The sequence below is a fragment of the Ictalurus punctatus genome, chromosome 25 (genome assembly GCF_001660625.3).
Source record: "Ictalurus punctatus breed USDA103 chromosome 25, Coco_2.0, whole genome shotgun sequence".
NCBI lineage: Eukaryota > Metazoa > Chordata > Actinopteri > Siluriformes > Ictaluridae > Ictalurus > Ictalurus punctatus.
Window position 1 is genome coordinate 18,956,018 of NC_030440.2, and position 20,878 is coordinate 18,976,895.

Here is a 20,878-nt window from a genome sequence, read left to right on the forward strand (position 1 = left end):
AACTTGTAGGTTACATGACCTTCCCTTGTTGTGTGAGTAATCTATATTTAGTGCTTCTGGATGTTTCTGGCTCCATGTGGCCCAGGTCTCTTGCTAAATTTATCAAAATGTGGTAAAGTTGTGACCAAAATGTGCAGGTGCACAAACCAGAGTGTTCTGAACGATCAGGCAGGTTTCATTTCCATTATTGAAACTGAGACACGTTCCACACAGCACATATATTAAATGATAGGAGCTGTCTGTTTTTTTAAACATTATCATCATTACCATTTCTTTTACTAGTTCTTTCGATACGTTCTCAACTGCCAAGTTATTAGAATCTCTAATGTTAGGTTTTGTGTGTGTGTGTGTGTGTGTGTGTGGTCTGAGAATGTTTTTCTACACAACATTTGTAAACATTCCTACAACGCTGCTACAACATCCCGCAACGTTCATACATGCAATCGTACGTGTTTTTTGTATAACTCTGAAAACAGCGTTATATACTAACGTTATGGAGATTAGTGTTACAGGAGATGTTTTATAACGTGTTACAGAAATATACAGGAACGTTCCATCTCTGTCAGCTGAGATTATTTTTGATCTCACTTGTTGTATTTTCTACTTTGCACTTCTTTGATTGCTTCTTTAATGTGTGTTTCATTCTTACAGGTATTTCTAGACAGCAGGAGTGTAAAAGTACACTAGTAAAAGGACACTACATGACAGTGAAAGTACTGTGGCCGGGCCTGTGTGTTTAACAGGTTAAAGGTTATATGTACACGGGGAGTTTTAGGCTGTCCAGTTACGGGGCACCGGCATGAGTAATGTGTGAGACACACGGCCTTCTTCATGACCACACTATAAAGATCAGACAGTGGGATGTGAATGTAGGTCTACAGGCTCGCAACCGTGTGACTCAGTTTATATTCCACACTGATTTAGGACATTTGTCACATTTTTAAGTGCAACATTTATGAAGAAATGACAGATTTTTATGAATGAATGAATTGTTTGGAACTCCGTAAATAGATTTTAAAAGGCACAAACGAACAAACAAGTAAATAAGCTGTATTTTAAAAGCATTGTATTTTAAATAAATAAATACATGAATACATTTTATTTATTTGGGGAGGGTATTGTTGGTTTATCAATTTTTAGCTTTTATACAGTGCCAATATTAATGTAAAATGTGACACGCAGTGAATGCTGTATTCATTGAGTGAGTCACATTCACACACACAAAAAAGTCCAACTATCATACTAGGAAGGTTTCCATTTCCACAATTCCTCAGAAAGCAGAATGTTATGCAACACATAAAGGAAATCCCGAACCACTGAGACTTTAGGTTGTGAATCACATGACTGGCATTCCATGTGCCTGTGTCATGAGGAGTGTTTCAAACTTTGAACTTGACTGAAGTATCTTTTGTTTCTGCTGCACTTCAGCTTTACATGGAAGTTAATGCAACTCAACATTCAACCCCTGTGATGAGATGGATGGATGGATGGATGGATGGATGGATGGATGGATGGATGGATGGATGGATGGATGGATGGATGGATGGATGGATGGATGGATGGATGGATGGATGGATGGATGGATGGATGGATGGATGGATGGATGGATGGATGGATGGATGGATGGATGGATGGATGGATGGATGGATGGATGGATGGATGGATGGATACTTTAGTGATCCCGATGGGAATTTGCAGAATATGGGCTAAAACAAATTCACAAATAAGGATCTTATAGCTACAACTTTTAAAGTAACATTACAGGAATGTTGTATAAAAACATTCCACCCATAAAACCTTCTGGTGGAGGTTTACCTTCTGTGTACAAGAAAACATTCAGAAAGGGTTCTGTTAAACTAAATTCGTTGGACTGTTCTCCTTATATCTCTGTATGTACAGTCATGTGAAAAAATAAGTACACCCCATGGAAATTGTTGGCTTTTTTTGACATATTTGGACAACATTTGATCATCTTTGAAACATTTGATCATCTTTGAAACAGTACCTAGAATTAAAGTTGAAGAAACTTGAAAAAAACCACAAGGGAAAGTCACTTTTTCAATCGTTTATTCAACAGAATTCTCAATAGATGTGATATTCTTCTGTGGCGAAGCAATCCAAAACCATAACATTTCCACCACTGTGCTTCAGAGTTGGTTTGAGGTGCATTTCCTGAAAAGCTGTCTTTGGTCTTTTGCCAAACACGTCTGCTGTTACTGTGGCCAAACAACTCTAACTTTGATTCGTCTGTCCAGAGCACATTATTCCAAAAGGCCTGGTCTTTGCCTGTGTGCTCAGTTTGCCTGTTTGCAAACTGTAGTCTTGCAAAGGCTTTTTCCTGACACGCCTCCCATGCAGGTCAGATTTGTGCAATCTCTTTCTGATTGTAGAAGCATGCACTTTGACACAGACACTTGCAAGACTTACTAGCAGATCCTGTGATGAAATCTTGGGGTTATTGGAGACTTCTTTTTGAATCAGACCGTCTGCTCTTGGGATGAATTTGCTGGGACAGCCGGTCCTGGACAAATTGGCCGTCATTTAAAATCTGCACCACTTGTAGATTATTTTCCTTACCTCATTTATCTCAGACTTTAGCTCTCAGGACGATCTGCTGAGGCTGAATGATTACACCGGTCTGCTGAGAAAGACCACCCTGCAGCGGGGTCAACACCTAACACACACACACACACACACACACACACACACACACACACACACACACACACACACACACCATTCAGTGAATTCATTATACTGTCATTTCATAATAGACGTGTGAGTGCGTGCGTGCGTGCGTGCGTGTGTGTGTGTGTGTGTGTGTGTGTGTGTGTGTGTGTGTGTGTGTGTGTGTGTAGGTCAGATCCTGCAGGTGTTGAGAGCTGCTAATGGAGCTCAGTACATCATTCAGCCTCAGCAGCCCATCATGGTGCAGGAGCAGGTGTTGCCTCAGATACAGACCAGTGGAGTGCAGGCTCCGGTTATACAGCAGGTACACACACACACACACACACCAAAAATGAGAATATACACACACGGGGTTAGGGTTAGGTTTAGAGTTGATGCTTTGTATCTGTTGAAACTACTAAAACTCTCAATCTAAAAGCCTTGAACTGAGTTTTTAATCCTAAAATCTGGATGTTTGCTCTGTTCGCCCCCTAGTGGACAGTTTTTCATTCTTCCACTTACATAAAAGCATAACGTCTCAAAACGCGACGCGTTAATTAAATGTATGGACGTAATTTCCAATGAAACATTAAGTCAGATAAATTTCTCATAACGTACCTGGTGGAAAAAATGCTTATGCATTTTGAGCAGTAAGAGTAGTAAATTATACTCATTTGTCAGAGACACAATCTGACTAGCCAGGTCACGGTAGCTGTATGACCTGTGAATCTTAGTACACAGGTCATATCCAGCTCAGTGATGAACAGTGTTGCCAACGAAAGACTTTGTCACTAGATTTGGTGACTTTTTAAACCGCTTTAGCGACTTTATTGCAAAAATGAACCTAGCAACAAATCTGGTGACTTTTTGAGCAGATGTTAGTGACATTTGATACATCTCTCCAGCTCACATCAAAGCTGCTGACAATACAAGTTGAGAGAGCAGGTTGATCACCAATGTGTAAAGGCAACAACTAATCACTGATCACATTGTTCCCAACAACCAATCACCGATCACCATTGTTCCCAACAACCAAAGTTATTCCATCTGTGACCATATCCTTTATGTCTATTTCCCAACTCCTAATAATATTAATAAAGCTCTCTTGTATTCTTACGTGTCTATTTTAGATAGTTTTCCTTCCTCGTATGGCTTAATTTGTAACTTGATATGCAAATATCATAACGATTCAATGCAAATTAATCTATGGCGTCACCAGGCGCCCTCTAGCGACTTGTTTTTTTTTAATCATACGTTAGGTAACACCGAGTGGAAAATCTGTAAACACAAACCTTAATTGAATCTCGGTTTAATTTTCGTCACAATTTCCTCGTCTTTAGACTAAAAAGAACATGTTCATGTTCATCACGAGTAAATAATTAAATTAAATACGAATAAATGTTCTCCTTTATAAGCTCTACTCCTGGCCTGCTATTTTATCCGGGCCAGTGGCGCAATGGATAACGCGTCTGACTACGGATCAGAAGATTCTAGGTTCGACTCCTGGCTGGCTCGAGGATGTTCCTTTTCTATCTTAATTTCTTTTTTCCCCTTTATTTAGTTTTGAATGTTCTCTCCGTAAAATCTAGCTGTTTTCACTTGCTATAAATCAGTAGCTATGTTTCATTTAAATTCCCCCCATTCAATTTTCGATGTTTACGGATCATATCTAACATACAATTAAACATCTCTGACCCTGATCTCTGAATTTTGGAGTTAATAGTAAACGGGGAATTATTACGAATAAACTTTTCTTTTATTATGAATTGATTTTTTTTTTAATTTAGCGATACTGACACCAGGAACAGGCCTCATGTCTAAAAAACAGTAACACACACACGTCACCTGTAACAATCAATGTGGAAATTTTTTTCTTTTATTCTTATTTTAATCTAAAAAAATTAAAGGTTTCTGATCAGATAGCTGGCTTATAAATAATGATGGCGATAAAAGTTTTAATTGTGCGTAGGACTTTAAAAAAAAACGTTACTTAAATTATCAATCTGTTTATGCTGCTCCGCGTACCTCGGCTTATTATCCGGGCCAGTGGCGCAATGGATAACGCGTCTGACTACGGATCAGAAGATTCTAGGTTCGACTCCTGGCTGGCTCGAAGAAATACTTTTGTTTGTTTGGTTAGTAAAACTTAAATTAATAAGTAAATAATAGTTGCTACACTCTAAAATTTGACTGGGACTCACTGAATTCTGGAGGTAAAAAAAAACATTTACCTTAAAGATCAGCTGCATCATCAATGTAACAATGCTAAACTGATTTTTTTTATAATTCTGGTCAAGAATGAGGCCTTAATGTTAACTATTATTGTTAATAAACACTTTGGAATTTTTTTCTGGTATTTTTTTTCAGTGTTTACTCACTGCATTCCTACACACAGACATATTTTCATGAAAAATGTATCGTTTGTCAAGTCCGCTGATGGTGTCGCTAACTCTACTGTAGCAACTGTTTTAGATCAACAAACTATCGCTAGAATTGGAATTGTACATGGCGAACACAAACGAGCGCAGTGAAACGTCTCAGTGCGGTTATATTACATAGTAGAACTCTTGGAATGCTGTTCATCCAATCAGATTCATGGAACAGAACTAACTGTTGTGTTATATTTCGTATAAAACACACCACTTTTAACATCTAATGTTTATTAAAGCATTGTAATTCTCAACTTCAAAATCCAAAATACTGACCCCCTCATCAGTTTAAACTGTGTTTGCAAATATGTTCAAACAGATTTTAACCAAACTTGACCAACTAAAGGACCCAATGGATGTTCTTGTGTGAAGGATTATGAAACGTGAAAACACAAGGACGTGTGGATTTCTCTCTAAGTAACAACTTAAAAACTCTGTGTTTCTACCACCAGAGTGACTAAATAGGTGGTCACACAAAAGGTGCCTCAAGAGATATTTGGATTAGTTAAGGACTCCACTTCATCATGGGGTTCTAGTTGGAACCCGCAAACAAATGATACCCACAAAAGATCACATCAACCGTTAAAGGGTTTAAACTTGAACACTTTATGGTGAGAGTGTGATTTGAGACTTACAGATTCCTTCAGTGCTGTAATGGCTGCGTTAAACCTACAGGGCGTCCCAAAAATCTCCACACACAGGGGACTATGTACACCAGCACCAAGTCAGTTGAGCCGTCGTCAGTGGATGTTCGTGGACCTCCAATTTTTCCCGGTTGGTTCGCAACACGTCAAGTATTTTTGAATTTGTTAATAAATTTGGCAACAGTGTCGGGTGTGATGTATTCGCCATGTTTCATGTTAAAAGTCCATCGCAACATCACGACAGCGTCCCGATCCAGCCATGAGAATGATTTCAAAACGTTCTTCTTTTGTCAAAGGCGTTCTTAAAGGCTATCTGAAAAATAATATACACCAATCAGCCATAGCAGTAAAACTACTGACAGGTGAAGTGAATCACATTGATTGTGTCCTTACAAAGGCACCTGTAAAAGGGGTGGGATATATTTACTACGCAGTAAGTGAAAAATGGCCAAGCGTAAGGATCTGAGCAACTTTGACAAGGGCCAAATTGTGATAGCTAGATGACAGGGTCAGAGCATCTCCAAAACACCAGGTACTGTGTGGTTTTCCCGATATGCATTGGTTCGTACCTCCCAAAAGTGGTCCAAGGAAGGACAACCGGTGAACTGCTGAAAATTGTTCAGGAACAGTTTGAGGAACATGACTGAGATCAAGGTGTTGGCTCGACCTCCAAATTCCCCAGATCTCAATTCAATCTGAGCTTCTGTGGGACGTTCTGGACAAACAAATTCGATCCATGGAGGCTCCAATTCGCAACTTACAGGACTTAAAGGATCTGCTGCTAGCGTTTTTGTGCCAGATACCACCGCACACCTTCAGAGGTCTTGTGGAGTCCCCATGCCTCAATGGGACCTACACAACATTAGGCAGGTGGTTTTAATGTTATAGCTGATCGGTATAGAATATAAATGAAGTATGAAAAATTTTGGAACACACACATCTTGCTAAAAAGTGTTAATGTCTATGTATGGAGACTTTTGGGACACCCTGTAGAAAAATCCTCTAAAATAAAATCCTCTAAAGCACAGGTTTCCAACCCTGGTCAGGAAGAACCCGCCGTCCTGCACAGTGGAGTGTTTTCCCAGCTGTAACAACTTCAACTTAGGAAGGTCTGATAATTAGAGTTGAATCAGGTGTGTACAGAACATGGGCTGCTCCAGGACAACCAAAGAATACCTAAAAACTTCAAAACTTTCAGATGATTCCAAGTAGAAACTAGATTTAGGAAGCTAAGGAGCCTTTACTATCCAAAGAGTCTGTAATAGAAAGTAGATTTTTTAAAAATAGTTTGTTTTTTGAAGACAGACGGTGGAGGTTAAATGAACGGTTATACAGAAGAAGAAAATAATCCTCAGGTGCTCGTCACTTTTGGGGATTAATAACGTGTGATGATTAACACTCACTTCCACTTCAGACTCAGTTTCAGCGCACGATTTATTAACAATCATTAAAAACAAAGCGTACAGTTTCTTTTAAGGGTTTTACTCTAAAAAGGCTACCGCTTCCTCGCAAAATACCTGATAGCTCAAATAATATCGAAAGGCACAGACAATAAAAGAACAAGCAGGAGATTAAACAAGACATAAAAATCTATGACCGAGTGGAAGAAAAAAAAAAAAAAAAAGGGTGAAAAAAAATGGTGTGATAAACCGTCCATCCACCCGAGCATGATCGCAATATAAATACAGTTCTACTGGAGTTCAGACTCATCATCATCATCATCATCACAGAAGAGGACAGAAGAGAAGAAAAATAACCCAGATGCCCATTTCTCAGATTGTGTTACAGCATGGAAATAAAAGCAGATGAATTGTCAACAGGGGAAAAGGAGAAGGAGGAAAAAAGCAGAAGAAAAAAAAAAAAAAAAAAAAAAAAAAAAAAGACATGAGTTCTAAAGTAAAACAAAAGAAACGTTTATGTTTACAAACGAATTGTATTAAGAGCACAGTGTGGTGCAGATTCATCCTCCGTGGGTGATGGTGCCTGAGCTTTCGGGAATAAATACAGCGGAAATAATACAAAGAACAACAGCAATAATAATAATAATGAACAATGGGACATGGCTGAAGTTTGATTTTGCGCACACACACACACACACACACACACACACACAGGGAGAGAGTGAGATTAAAGCCATTAGGACTATGCATGCTATAGAGGCATCACACTGACAGTGTATTAATCCTTTAACCAGCTGTAAATGTCTCACACACCGCAATAATATCTAAAACAGGGTTACATTTTATATTTTGCTGTCAATATTATGTTTTAGTGTTCCTTCTTTGAAATGCTGGAAAAAATCTTAATCTTAAAATATAAAAAGGGAACAAATTTTTTTGTGTGTGTGTGTGTGTGTGTGTGTGTGTGTGTGTGTGTGTGTGTGTGTGTGTGTGTGTGTGTCCAACATGTCACAGGACTTGCCAAGTACAGAAATCCGAAACTTTTATCCGCATAACTAACGAGGCGACAAACCGACAGGCTAATCTACAGGTACGAACGCTGGGGGTCCAGCAGGCACGTGCCGTTAATCGGTTACGAAGAACACTGCGATATGCGAGGAGTACAATATCGTCGTCGTGCCGTTCCAATTATTACGAATTTTTCAGGGGGGTAAAGACAGCCATGTTGGGACAAATCTGAAGGCAGCGTTATGTCCGTCCTGTAAAGTCAGTCGACAACGGACATGGCGGCGATATCGAAGGTTTCATCGCGATAAACAAGAACACACACAAACATCGGCACATGCCTACTTTCACAGCTAATTCGAGGCACTACGATATATATCCGCTCACGAAGCCTCTACTCGAGCGTTTCGTTTTGTTTTGTTCAAACTGGGCATTAAAAAGTTTATCATATCGAGTTATAGACGTCCATCCGAGGATGAAGGAAGCCAAAGGAAAATGGCAGTCGTCGTAGATCCACTGACTAAAACACGCTAGAAATGTACAGGTGATATATTTTTGCTGTTTTTTTTTTCTTCCCCGGGACGTCCTTCTTCTTCTTCTTCATCCCCACGCAGTGTGGGTTTTCTCCTGATGCTGAAAAACAGTCCTGTCCCTCCTGTAGAAATCTGACATGTCCCTCACTCACTCACACTGGAGTCCGTGGTTTCGTTCGTTTACCACTCGGCGTCTCCGATGGCTTTGGAAAAAACGTAATCGCGTCCGTTCAGGTTCATGATCCCATCTTTCAGGTGGAACTTCCACTTGTTCTTACTTCTGTGGATCTGCAGGTGACAATGAGAGAAAGGTTCAAATCCACCCTAACTAATTTCCTGAACATACATACATACATACATACATACATACATACATACATACATACATACATACATACATAAATAAATAAATAAAGTCATGCAGCCTACAACAGCTTCTAAGTTTTAATAATTATTTTTGTCCTTCATGGACATGTTGGTCTATCATCACACTGGTCAGTGGTTTCCTACATTACCCACAATGCCGACAGCAGTGCAGTACGATCAATTCTGCATTCAACTAAACTCATGCCCAACCTCAGACGAGGTAAAAACACCTCCTCAGCTCCTACAGGAACTCAAGGCTGTTTCCTCAAGTGACTTAGATTCAAAATGGCCGCTCGCAGCATCGTCAACATTAAACACAGCAGCACCTCTCACCTTTCAGTCAGTTATACTGTACATCAGTCCCTACAACATTTCACCATTTTACGATAACAAAAAAAATAATGCAATATTCGTAGGAGCGTGCAATTTTTCAAGATTTCCGCAGATTTGGGCCGTGATGAATCGTGACTTCATCACGACGTGCACTTGGCCCAAGCCCTCTTCGATTCACGTGCATCAATTTGAGTAGTTTTCCACAAAACCCCAAAAAAGCCTCTGCAGGTTGCATCGCAAATAAAAAAAAATTAAAATAAAATTAAAAAAAAAAAAAACACAGCAAAATCGAGAGCTTTTGGCTGCAACAACCACAAAAACAATGACTGATTATATACGCATTATACATGTTCACTTATTGAATCCAGAACACTGACTCTACAGTTCATCGGCCCGTACAGGATTTCACAGAGTTTTTGTGATTCCTGCAGCTTTTTAAAAAAATTGTGGCGTCTTTGTATGCTTTGTTTTGCAGAAAACTCCTTGAGTTGAAGTCTTTCACAGTGTTTGTTGGTAAATGAGAGCTTTTAGCTGTACTCACGTTTGCTGTACACAAATCGAAGGCGGCTTCGGCTGAATGCGCATTGTGATGTGACGATGGGAAACCTGCTGCGATTTAAAAAATTTTTCAATGAGACGTTTACGGTTTTCCCCACTTCGCAGATGGATAATGATGTAATTCCAAGTTCAGTCAAATGCAGCATCAGCCTTTTCTACGTCTCTAAGTAGAGAGAGAGCGATGCGGCGGCGCTTTAGTTTTTCCAGCCCTATCTCCTCTTCATCTGCGTGCACTGTTCGAACGACGCTTCAACTTTCACACCAACACTGGCGTCCTCTCGCGGATCGTCGACTAGCCAACTGGACTCCGAGTCGACGTTTGCACCAATGTCTCCATTTTTACTTTCCTGAGCCAATTATCCAAGTCACATGACTTTTTTTTGACATGCATCAATGAATTTATTCTGTTTGTGCATGTCTTTTGGAGATTGTATTCACATCTGGTGTTTCCATCCAGCGTTTTTTAAAATACATGACATCACAGTACACGATCATCAATCTACAAATCAGCACAAGGATCTCTAAACATTTCAGTATAAACATATTTAAACTTTGTTTTTGCTTTTTCGTTTTTACACACACACACACACACACACACACACACACCTACCTTATCATACTGACACACGACGACGTTCTCGGTGTCGAACAGCTCCTGATCCTCCTCATCGCTCACATCATCTCCACTGTTCAGAGGCTCCTGAGAGAAAAGAGGGAGCATATGATACGGGTTAGCTACGTTAACAAAACCTCAGACGCTGGATATAGACGCAAATTCCCCAAAATAAATACCACACACACACACCTCCTCCACTTGTCCGTCCTCTCCTCCGTCTTTGTCCTTGTCCTCGTCTTCGTCCTCGTCATATTCGTCCTCCTCATCCTCGTCCTCCTCCGACGACGTGTCTCCGGCTCCGTCCACCTGGAGCATCATGGGAGCTTGTTGCTGTGGCTGCTGCTGAGGCTGTGCTTGCTGTTGTGCCGTTTGTGGTTGTTGTGGAGTTTGTGTGTGTGTTTGGGGTTGTGTTTGTGTCTGTCCTTGAGCCATGGCCGCCTGCATCACCTGTAACACACACACGCATGGTACTGATTCTGTTGAGTATCAGTTGATTATTAGCTGCAGTAATGCGAGTGAGAATGGGAATTAACATGTTTCACAAGCGGTAACTAACTATAAGCAGGTAAATACTATGACACGTCATTCATAAATAAAAAAAAGAAGTGTAATAATTGGGGTGGTATAAGAGGAGTAAAACACTCGGGGACGTGGTTTTACAGTAAACTCTGCTTCAGTCAGGTGACCTGAGTGTTCTGCTGCACTTTATTCTGAGTCAGGACGATCTGCTGAGGCTGAATGATCACACCGGTCTGCTGAGGAAGACCACCCTGCAGCGGGGTCAACACCTACACACACACACACACCATTCAGTCAATTCATTACCTTTTATAATAGACATCTGTGTGTGTGTGTGTGTGTGTGTGTGTGTGTGTGTGTGTGTGTGTGTGTGTGTGTGTACCTGCTGTATAACCGGAGCCTGCACTCCACTGGTCTGTATCTGAGGCAGCACCTGCTGCTGCACCATGATGGGGGGCTGTTGCTGAATGATGTACTGAGCTCCATTAGCAGCTCTCACCACCTGCAGGATCTGACCTGCACACACACACAAAATGAGAATATATACACACATTGACACTTTGTATCTCACAAACTAAAAGTCATATTTTATATATATATATATATATATATATATATATATATATATATATATATATATATATATATATATATATATGATTGTGGCTCCTCCTTTTGTTTTTTGTTAAGTGGGGGAGGTGATTTCTTTTAATATAACGTTGGGGGCGGGCCACTTCAATTTGTAAAGAGCGTTTGCTTGGACAGAAAACCTGACGAGAAGCCGAAGTGCAGAACGATCTCATCAAAACTGTCGCTCCGTATCAGAGGCAGAGAGAGGGGACATTTTTAATGCATCTATCTTCTATACGAGCGCGCACTTGTTTATAGATAAACCTTACGGCTGACGTTCATACGAAACGCCACAAAACCTCCAGTTAGATTTTTTTATGGGGACTTTAAGCAGGATAACGACACCTCCTTGTGAACAAGCTGTTACTAAAGAAACGATAAAGCATTAGAATGAGCTCATTAACAAACACTCTGACCAATCAGAATCCAAAAGCACTGTGGGATAATAAATTTTTAAAATCTCAATACTTATAAAAATATATTTATTCATCTGTCTCATTTGTGTTCCAGAATAAAGGATGTGATTAGGTATAAAATAGATGGAAACAATAATGTGGAATGTAATCAGTAATAATCATTACTGTAGTAATCAGTAAGTAATAATCATCATCATCATCATCATCAATAGATATTTTGTGGATATTAAGACTAACCTTGATTAGTGATGATCTGTTGGTAGGGTGAGGTGTTCAATGCCAAAGTCGCTGCAGTGGCAGCTGCACTCTAAAGACAACACACACACATTATATATACACACACAGTGGGGGAAATAAGTATTGGACGGGTCAAAATCTTTTTCAGTAAATATATTTCCAATTAAGTTATTCACATGAAATGTTCACCAGACATCAGTATTAACTCAAGAAAACTGTAAATATAAAGAATTTCCAACATTAAAGTCCATACATAAAGTGGAATGACACGGGGGGAAAAAAAAGCATTGAACACGCTAAGAAGTTCTCCAAGGCAAGGTAAGGAAGCAGCTGAAATCCATAAGTAATTATACCTCCTATCTGTGCACATTAATATCAGCTGGGTTAGTAGATTGATGGGTCTATAAAAAGGCTTTTCATTACCAAGGTGTCACAAATGCACTCCACTGCTCACCTTTTTTTTTTTTTTTTTTTTTTTTTTTTTTTTTTTTTAAACCTACTTCCCCCCGTGTCATTCCACTTTGTTACACATAACTATTCATGGACTTTAACGTTTGGAATTCTTTATATCTATGGATTTCTTGAATTAATACTGATGTCTGGTGAAAATTTCATGTGAATAACTTCATTGGAAATATATTTACTGAAAGAAAGAAAAAAAAAAAAAAAAAAAAAATGTTGACACGTTCAACACTTATTTCCCCCACTGTATATACACAAACACACATACACTACCAGTCAAAAGTTTAGAAACTCATTATTTAAATTTTTTCTACACAATTTAGAATAATAAAGTAATCAAAACTCTGGAATAACACAATTGGAACTATGGGAATTATGTTGTGATAAAAAATCCAAAATAAATAAAAATCATTTTGTATTTTAGCATCTTCAAAATACACGGCCTTTTTGCCTAGAATTTCCAGAAATGTATTCTTGGCATTTTCTCACCTGATTTGTTGAGGAATTTCCCTGAGACGCACACTTATTGGCTGCTTTTCTGAATATTTTGCTCCAAGCCATCCATTTAAAATTTTTTATTTTTTGTAAATAAAATGTTAGTTTTCTAATGAAAGAAATGAATACGTCGGCACAAACATTTAAATCACAAACCTTTAGATCAAAAGGTTTTGAAGATCACGAGAAACATTTCAGTCGAGTGTCCACAAACTTTTGACCACCAGTGTACACACACACACACACACACGGGATGTCACAAGAACCGAGACTTCAGTACCGACATTCCGAAAACGTGACGGTACTTGTTTTTCTGCAGTTAGCATAGGTACCGTTGATAATGAAGGTAACGAGGTTGCAATTCTTCTGGAACTGATGGGGGCAGCAAATATGCGCAAGTGTTTTAGTCGGTCCACAAGTGAAGAAGAAGAAGAAGAAGAAGAAGAAGAAGAAGAAGAAGAAGAAGAAGAACAACAACAACAACAACAACAACAAGAAGCAGCACACGGGAAAAACTACAGAAGATGGACAAAAGTTTAGCTCAGCCCCGACTCGTTGAGAGGAAAGATGGTAAGAGTCAAATATGTAAATACTTCGCATTCGAGGCAGATGACAAACATAATTGATGCTCTGAAGCCGGTGTGCAATCGATGCTATCGTTCATTTCAAACAAAGCGAGGAAACACCTGGAATTTGGCGAAACACCTGAAAGACGGTCCTATATTATATTTGTTTGAGACAGCTGCATTGTGGTCGTGAAACCAGCTAACGTTATGCTCCATGTAATGTTAGCAATAGCCAGTTATTTGTTAACGATGCTAACACATTGCAGTGTTATAAACTACCTCCTAATGGGCCACCATGCATCACCATTCAGCCCGTGTCCTGTCAGCTAAATGTAGCCTCATGTCACTAATAATTATTCACATGTTTATGCTTCTAATAAATCTTTTTGGCCTGTCACCATATCTGTGAATTTAAACTAATGCTTGCATTCAGAGTATAAGGGGAGGTGTGTGTGTGTGTGTGTGTGTGTGTGTGTGTGTGCGCGCGCACATGCATGCGTTTAGGAATGCACCTTAACACTTGTAGCCTCCGGTTTTATTAGTCATTGTCAGTCAGTGTTTGATGACTAAAATACCTCTCTCTCTTTTTGCCAGCATCAGCCAGAGGAGGATGTCCTCCAGGAGAGCTTTTAATTTTATTTATTTTTTTTACACCACACTGTGGTATCAAGTATCATGTACTTTTGGTGGTATCGGTACTGACTACTAGATTTTTGGTATCGTGACATCCCTAACACACACACACACACACACACACACACACACACAGATTTGTTTATATCAACAAGTTTAAAAACTAAATTAAATAAAAGCTGAGAGTGATGTCCTCACCATGCCTGTAGCGCTCATGTGCTGCAACATTTTGGGCTCCTGTATGATCACCTGCTGCTGAGGGGCTGGAGGGAAAAAAAAAACAAAATCGGGGGAATAATCGATAAAATAAAATCTTAAGGAATTTTACAAGAAGTGTGAGGAAATATTTGACCATAAAATTGCTGATAAATATATTAGTCGACTCCCCCCGCCTTTCCAACGAAGGTTTTACTAGAATTTATTTTTTTTTAAATATTAGAAATGTAAAAATACTTAAATACATACGCTAACAAATAAAATGAATAAACACAAATATAATATTAAAACCACACTGATCCGAAAAGTATTAAAAAGTTACTAAAAGTAGTGAAAGGAAACATTTGACCAGAATATTGCTGATCCATAAAATCGCTGACAAAAAAAAAAAAACACAGATCCCAAAGACATTAAAAAATGATCTATAAATTACGTTACTGGAAATCAGGCCAAAAAGAAGAGTAAGTGTGCAGCCTGGATGTGCAGATGGATATTATTACTTTATTTTATTAACAGTCACATAGATGTTTGGAAGGCTTTTGTTTCCCCTTCCTGAGTCCTGACCTTGCTGTGCTGGAGGAAGGAGAACCTGTGGAGGTTGTGTGGTTTGTTGGGTCTGCTGGACCTGTGGAACCTGCGTCTGTGGAGCCTGAAGAACCTGCTGCTCCTCCGAGTGGAAACCGTCCACGGCCTTCGACTGCATCAGCTTACTCTCCCACAGCTTCAGGACAAACAAACAAACAAACAAACAAATAAATAAATAAACAAACAGCAATAGGTGGTTTAACTGCACAGATGATAAACGGTAAGCGATAAATGTTTCTTCCCCTTTTGTCTGGCCATGAATGAACAAAAATCACTATAAACTAGACAGGAAAAAGTGATCACTGCTTCTTTTTTTAGATCTCGACTGAAACGGCTTCGACACAACGGGCCTCTTATCAAGCTGGATACGAATGGATGTACTCGTCAATCATTCATACGATACATTCATTTTACCCGACAAATTCAGTTCTAGCTCACTTCTTTTTCTTCTTATTATATACTATTACATAATTTAAATGGCATAAAAGTGAGTTATTATAACTTATGGTTCTGTTTTTCAGACTTTACCCTGATTGTTCATTTTGTGCTCCCAGCTGTCTGCGCACTTGACCTTTTATGGAGTTTTGTGGGCGTCGCTATATGCAAACGAGCTGTGCCGGAAATTCCACCTCCCAAGAGTACGAAGAAAATTATTCGTTCGGTTTGGTTCACGCAAACATTCACACACACCTTTACTAAAAGTCTAATAAATGAAGACTGACGAAACGAGACTGTAAAATCACAAGATATGGGCTTTAAATAAAACAAACAGACCAACTATGAAGAAGATATAAGAGATGGGTGGAAAGGCAAAAATATTATATCACGATACGTTTCTACAATACACGATGTGCATCCTGGTGTTTAGGTGTGATGACAAACTGCCAGGCAAAAAATTGTGAACAACTGAGTTCAATTAAACTTTTATTTAATGTGTAGAAAAATGTATTTTTGGAAAAATCAATAACATTTTTCACAATATTAAAGATTCAGTAAAAAACCAACTGCTTCCAATCGGAGTTTGTCATTGATCTTTAAAAATGTAATTTAAAAAATCCCAGAAAAGATGTATGTTATGGCAAAATATCGCAATATAAATATTATAGTCATATTGCCCGTCCCTCAGTCTGTGAATCTGTACGCTAGGCTGCTTAGGCCAAGATAACTAATAATCTGATTAACAGATTAAAGCTATTTTAAGAACTCCAACAAACCTTGATCATACACACGCCGAAGCGTTCTCATCGCATCACCTAATCACGTGTTCTCCTCACTTACCGTCTTGAGCTCCATGAGAACCTGTTCGTCCACACCTTCGTCCAGGAACAGCTCTCGAACTTCATTAATCACATCCTCCATCACAGTTTTATAGAGTTTAGGCTGGAATGCAAAAGAGACGAGGGAATGAAAATTAAAAAAGGTAGAGTTTTTTTTTTTTTAAATAAGTAAATAAATAATTGATCCCACGGCGCTGTTGGATTCTGGGTTGTGATTGGTCAGAAGATGTTGATTAAGTTTCTATAACAGCAGCTCGGACAGTAGCGCGGGTTTACATTAATGGGCTCCTTATCGTTTCTATAGCAATGGCTCATTCACAGGGACGTTTATGGAAGGAGTCTCCAGTGTCAGCTGTTTGTAACATTCCAAGGTGAGGCTGTAACGTTAAGTTTTCTGACTTCTTCAGGACAGAGGAGTTTACACTTCTTCGCGGTTTCTCGGTAACATGACTCTGCATTTTATTTTTTGTCTTTATTAACTTTGAGTGAGAGGAAATAAAACTGTTACAGTTGCTATAATGCAAGTGAGAATGAAAACTACCCTTGTTTCAAGGAGGACCGAATGATGTACTGAAAATACATCAAACATGACTTTGACGGGTACTTCTCTTTAATGCCTACAAAGACAAAAGGTTAAGCTTTTGTTTTTAAATTATGTCGAATCAACGGCATGCATTCACTCACTACCATTTAATTTGTAACTATTAATAACATCAAAAATACATCACCATACCACCGATATCTCAGAAAAATGCATCATGTAATTATACATCATGATATCTATGTAATCGGCCAGGCCTACTTGAAATGTAACTATAAATTGGTTATAAATAAATAAATAAATAAAATTAATTTTAAGAAATATGACGCGTCATTCTTTAATAAATTCTTGGCAAATCGCTGCAGTGTATGAGCAATACAATCCCATATAAAAAATGCTTACACTGACAACAATAATCCAATATTAACCCGGTTAAGACGATACTCTGATTAAAAAACTACCATGTAAACATCAATTTCTGATGACCTTAATCCGATTAAAGTCATACTTGAAGTAAACAAATCGAATTAAGACATGTGGAGTACTCTTGTTTTAGTCACATAATCGACATGCATTACAGACATGTAAACACTTTAATCGCATTATTAACGTCGTGTGGGAGTTTTCACCACATTCTGCGATAGGGAACACACACACGCAGTGCTCAACCGTTTGACGGCAAACAAGAAAGCACGGCTGAGTCCGAAACCACGTACTTACCTACTATAGTGTAGACGAGATACATGTATTTCTATATAGTAAGTAAGTACGCGGTTTGGAACGCAGCCCACGGCTTCAAGCAGTCATCTATTTGCATGTATAGCACGACAAATAATTAACTGCACACAAAGCTTTCGTAAAATTAAAAATGAAACACCTAAAACTGTATATGGCACCATAATGAAGACCAACTGTATGTTGATATGTAAAATTCTGGAGGGACGTCGAGGCATGGGGACGTAATGACGTGTGCTGTTAATCGCACTATGTTCTACTACATGTAAAATTGGAACATGAAAGGAATATTCTAAAAGCAACTCATGTAAACACCTTAATCACAATATTATACATCTTATTCAGTATAAGGTCAATAATTAGATTGTTGCTGTCGTAAATCAAGGATACATTCTTTTTTTTTAAGTGCGATAAAGACAACGCTGCACTCTCATACCCCGATATTCTAGTATCGCGGTTTACGATAATTCTGCAACGTAATTAAATAAAGGCGCTATTTAAGGCTCGTGCTCCGGGTTCAGGCGTGAGCCCATGCAGCTCCTATTTAAAGCGCGTGCTGATGGTGGGGTTTTATATGGCGCGTGAGCGTGTGACGTGGCGCGTGTAACTCCTTCCCATCTTCCCCGAGTCTATATTAGACACTGTATGTGTATAAAAGCAGCCTGCGGAAAGGAGGAGACACACACACTCTCTGAACACACACATCATTACGGATCTACTTCAGCTCCCGCACACACTCCTGAATCCGACTTTATTTCATTTTTGGTTTAAAAACAAAACCGTGATAGTTTTTATCTGATATTTTGGCTGCATTCGAGGTTAACAAACATGGCGGCGGTTCAGTTACAGCTACCGACTAGCAACATGGCGCAAACTGCACCTTAACTACAACCAAATCCCAAATATATATAAGGTTCCTTAGTTTTTTTTTTTTTAATATTTAGAAATAAATATATATTTTTAAAAACCAAAAGGAGACAGTTTGAGTAGTTTGAATGCCGAAAATTATGCTGTAATCTTTTATTTCCGCAATCTATCTCCTTAAAACCGCCCAAAACACTAAATTTGACTCAACAACCTGCATAATCTTGTAAAATATATATATATATATATATTTAAATCTATTTTTAATCATGTATCCACAATAGCACGCAGTAAATTCAATTAGATTCAATGGAGATCCCCATTTAATAGAACAGCTGCTTTCCAGAAAGACGGTTAAAATGGCCGATTTCGTGTGGCTAGCCTTGTTTTATTAATATTAATGGGAATGCCAAGAACTGTTTTTGAGTTTAATTAGAAAAAACCCCAATGAGAATCTGACTACCATCGGCAATGCTTTGACCGTGGATTATTGGTTTGTTTTTGTCAGTATTCAGCGCCGTGAGTCTGAGATCGGGGTCCTTACCACTGGGTTCGAGTTGGCCGAGCTCGCCATTTTAACTACCGTAGTGTTAAAAAAAAAAAAAAAAACACAACCGAGGGAAAAAAATATCAACCAGTTTAAGAACTTCAAAAGCAGTTAAAATATTTAAAAGTATGCCCGGAGACAAAGAAATAAATAAATAAAGCACCCAGCTGTTTTACGATCTATATAGTGATATCTCAGTCCCGGGGCTGCTCGGTCCCAGCCGTCCTGCTCCCGTCGCCGTTCCGCCTTTATATACCGACCTGAGGATGCGCGAGACCATAGGGCACGGGCAGTAAGCGGGCTTCGCGCCAAGTATCGCGAGATTTCCGAAACTACGTGCTCTCGTGCTCCCTCCCTGTCCTGCTTTAGGGTTGGTCAAGTAGTGACCCGCCCCTAGTTCTGTGATTGGTTATCAGTCAGTGCTCGCGAGCAGCTCCCTGATTGGAGAGTTGTGCGAGTCGTGGTATAGAACGGCACAAACGTTTAACAACAGGAACAAGAAAAATGTATTATTATTATTATAATTATTATTATTATTATTATTATAGCATCAACATATTTTATATAATAAGTCACACTAATTTGAACACCATATAATGTATATTTTGGACACAAAACGTGCAAATAAAAAAGAGATAAATCCACAAGGCATAATAATATAAATATATACACACAAATATAAAGTATAAGTGCAGCAGCAATGATTGTTAAAGTGCTCATTAATACTACTATTGTATTTTTTTATTGCAAAAATTAAACTTCGCGACACTGGTGATGTATAAAACACATATTAATAATTATTTTCATACATTTTAATAATGCTCTGTAAATGTCTCATAATGTGCTATAAAGTGAAATAATGCCTTGATAATTATTCATAATCATAAGTCCGTTATAATGCCATGTGCTATAATGACTATAAAGCAACCAAGCTCTTTTAAATGAATATTTTTACATTATTTTAAAACATTATAGTAACTTGAATATTTTTTTAATATAAATGAGGTTATTTTGTTATGTAATACAGAAAATAATCAGGAAAAAAGAACAATGTGTAGCACCTACTTACTGGAAGCTTTATCAGACTGGAAGCTTTCTCTTGGATTTGTTGGAAATAATGTTTTGTAACATGCCTTTATTATATCAAGTTTTGGCATTGCAATAATGTGTATGCATGAATTCTGCATTTAATTTGGAATGATGTTTATATATTACATTCTGTAAGGAGAATTAATAGTCCATTAGTTCATAATAAGAAATAATCTTAAATAAACAAAGGGAAACAAAGCCATGGAATTTTTGAATTGGGCAGACTCTAGTTTGATCTCTGTATCAGTCAAACAGTGCCATTATCCATAAAGGATATCATATAAGGAATAATTGAGCCAGCCAGTAGTTGAACCTAGACTCTTCTGAGCCCTAGTCGGACATGTTATCCATTGCACCACTGACCCAGTGCCAACTGGCACACTATACAAGCACGGCTCCGCATGCCTCTGTGGTTAGGAGAGTTGTTATTATGCCAGAAAAATAATCTCCTGAATGAAGCTGAGTCGTCTGACCCGTGATTCGTCTACGGTTTGTGTCAGGGAGATCCTACCACA

General features: G+C 38.6%; 1 protein-coding gene and 2 non-coding genes across 6 annotated transcripts; 2 read left to right on the plus strand and 1 right to left on the minus strand.

Moving 5' to 3' along the window:
* Positions 1–4,109: 4,109 nt before the first annotated feature.
* On the plus strand, positions 4,110–4,182 carry trnar-acg (transfer RNA arginine (anticodon ACG)). Its single transcript has one exon. It is a non-coding gene; the product is annotated as a tRNA-Arg (tRNA).
* Positions 4,183–4,707: 525 nt separating this feature from the next.
* trnar-acg (transfer RNA arginine (anticodon ACG)) lies at positions 4,708–4,780 on the plus strand. Its single transcript has one exon. It is a non-coding gene; the product is annotated as a tRNA-Arg (tRNA).
* Positions 4,781–7,156: 2,376 nt separating this feature from the next.
* gtf2a1 (general transcription factor IIA, 1) lies at positions 7,157–19,551 on the minus strand. Of its 4 annotated transcripts, XM_017456718.3 has the most exons (11): positions 19,438–19,521; positions 19,272–19,306; positions 16,589–16,690; positions 15,290–15,446; positions 14,708–14,772; positions 12,354–12,423; positions 11,453–11,586; positions 11,238–11,339; positions 10,741–10,998; positions 10,546–10,635; positions 7,157–8,966 (listed from the first exon to the last, which is right to left on the minus strand). In XM_017456718.3, the coding sequence occupies exons 2-11, from the start codon at positions 19,299–19,301 to the stop codon at positions 8,859–8,861; spliced, it is 1,116 nt and encodes a 371-aa protein (XP_017312207.1). In that variant the 5' UTR covers positions 19,302–19,306; positions 19,438–19,521; the 3' UTR covers positions 7,157–8,858. The 4 variants fall into 4 exon arrangements, with proteins under 4 accessions (XP_017312207.1, XP_017312208.1, XP_017312209.1 ...); XM_017456719.3 differs by lacking the exon at positions 19,272–19,306 and having other exon boundaries at positions 19,438–19,551; XM_017456720.3 differs by having other exon boundaries at positions 12,354–12,369; positions 19,272–19,510.
* Between the last annotated feature and the right edge of the window lie 1,327 nt (positions 19,552–20,878).